At 46.4% G+C, this 1,702-nt stretch overlaps 1 protein-coding gene across 1 annotated transcript; it reads left to right on the forward strand.

Moving 5' to 3' along the window:
* Nucleotides 1–232: 232 nt before the first annotated feature.
* On the forward strand, nt 233–1,045 carry LOC109421967 (baculoviral IAP repeat-containing protein 5.2). The gene is made up of 3 exons (XM_019696604.3): nt 233–450; nt 534–716; nt 800–1,045. Exons 1-3 carry the CDS (start codon nt 343–345, stop codon nt 935–937), a joined length of 429 nt encoding a protein of 142 aa, XP_019552149.1. The 5' UTR covers nt 233–342; the 3' UTR covers nt 938–1,045.
* The last annotated feature ends 657 nt before the right edge of the window (nt 1,046–1,702 follow it).

Below are 1,702 nucleotides of genomic sequence, written 5' to 3' on the forward strand. Positions count from 1 at the left end.
TTCGCAATGTTATTGCTTTGTCAGTTACGCCCTATTCGCAAATTACTCCGGAAATGTGGTCAAAACGTTGTAACGTCACGGTGTGTCATATACGGAACGTCGCATTTGAAATGTTACGCCAGATTTTAATCTGAATTCCACTGTGAAGCATTTTCCCATCACCTCACCATGCATGTGCGCATCCATCGATTTTGCCCCGGACTGAGAACTGTCAGCACAAAGAGGAGAGCTCAAAAACGCTTTTAAAAACGGTTGTGGCGGTTGATTTCTTCTTGTGTCCCATCAGAAATTAAATTTCGTTAGTGATTTATCGGTATTTTCCAGTCAAAAAAGTGTGCCAAAATGGTCCAAACGGAGAACATCGAAAAGGTCTATCTGTTTGAAAAAGATCGGGTCAACAGTTTCAAGAAATGGCCCTATTCCGCGTCCAGTCCGTGCAACATCCAGAAGGTACTCGGTTCGATGGTGATCCGCCCTCCACTCCAATCGATGCGATGTAGGTAGGCCTAACATCAAAATTTCGAATCTTTCAGATGGCCGAAGCCGGCTTCTACTGGCAGGGTGACGACAAGGAAGACGAGGACACCTCGGTTTGCTTTGTGTGCGGCAAGGTGCTGGACGGCTGGGAGGAATCAGACGACCCCTGGGAGGAGCACAAGAAACACGCCCCGCAGTGTCTTTTTGTCAAGTACGGTCGACCGGAGGCGGAACTGACGGTAAGTCTATAGGGAGGGCACATTTTCATTTGAGTCGTTATCTTTATTTGGGTGATTTCGTTTTTTTTTTTCGGCTGGTACAGTGTGAGGAAATGATCAATCTGTTGGAGGTCATTCTGAAGGGACGGATTCAGAGCAGTTATACGTCCCTAAAGGACTGTCTCAAAGCCCACATCGAGAAGAAGCGCAAAGAGATGACGAAACAGCTGTCAAAGAATTAGGGTTTTCGATTCGTTTTGGGAGTTTTGCTGCTGTAGACTGTTTGATGATAAGATGTTTAACGATAAGGACTAGTTTTGTAATTCCGGAATAAAACGTAAGTATTTTCATGAAGTCGCAAGTCGGTTGCATCCGAAATCCGTGTTCTTCCCGCAAAGAAATTTTGTTCAATTAGCTGTTATTTGACTCGCCATTCTTGCTGTAGTTCAATATGATTCGAGAAACCATGCGCATCCCTTCAACAATGTTATCAGGCGCGATATATCTACCGCATACCTCCTGCGTATTCGGCTTTTGTTCCACGAAGCGTGAACTTTCAAAGCGCACATGCTCCGCGGTCTCGTCGCAGCTTGCACACTCCGGACATGCGGGGGAGCCTGCATGTCCACATCTGTACAGATACTACCTAAAGCACCCATGTCCTGACAAAAAAGCACTCGAAGCATCATGCCCGCTAGCACGCATACCGCGTCCTTGAAAACCATGCGGTATGCGCGAACCACCCTGAGGCACTTCAGCCTGTGAGTACTCTCGAGTCGCTTCACGTTTCGGTTCACCAGTAGACCGCTACTGCCGCAAGCAGTTTACGCTTACTCAAGACTATTGCCGAGCTATTTGACATTATCTTTGACAATGCCAGTATCGCCATTCTTGCCCTTTTGCAGGCATAGCGTTTAGACACAGACCAAACGTAACACTTGCGAAAATTTCCGTCGACCACGCTTTTAACGATCATTTTAAATTTTCATAGTTGTGGCTTTCACAAC

Source organism: Aedes albopictus, chromosome 1, assembly GCF_035046485.1.
Source record: "Aedes albopictus strain Foshan chromosome 1, AalbF5, whole genome shotgun sequence".
Classification (NCBI taxonomy): Eukaryota; Metazoa; Arthropoda; class Insecta; order Diptera; family Culicidae; genus Aedes; species Aedes albopictus.

Coding starts and splice junctions, on each gene's coding strand:
- LOC109421967 (XM_019696604.3), top strand. CDS start 343: ATGGTCCAAACGGAGAACATCGAAAAGGTCTATCTGTTTGAAAAAGAT. Junction 451..533: donor GTCCGTGCAACATCCAGAAG/GTACTCGGTTCG, acceptor CGAATCTTTCAG/ATGGCCGAAGCCGGCTTCTA. Junction 717..799: donor GACCGGAGGCGGAACTGACG/GTAAGTCTATAG, acceptor CGGCTGGTACAG/TGTGAGGAAATGATCAATCT.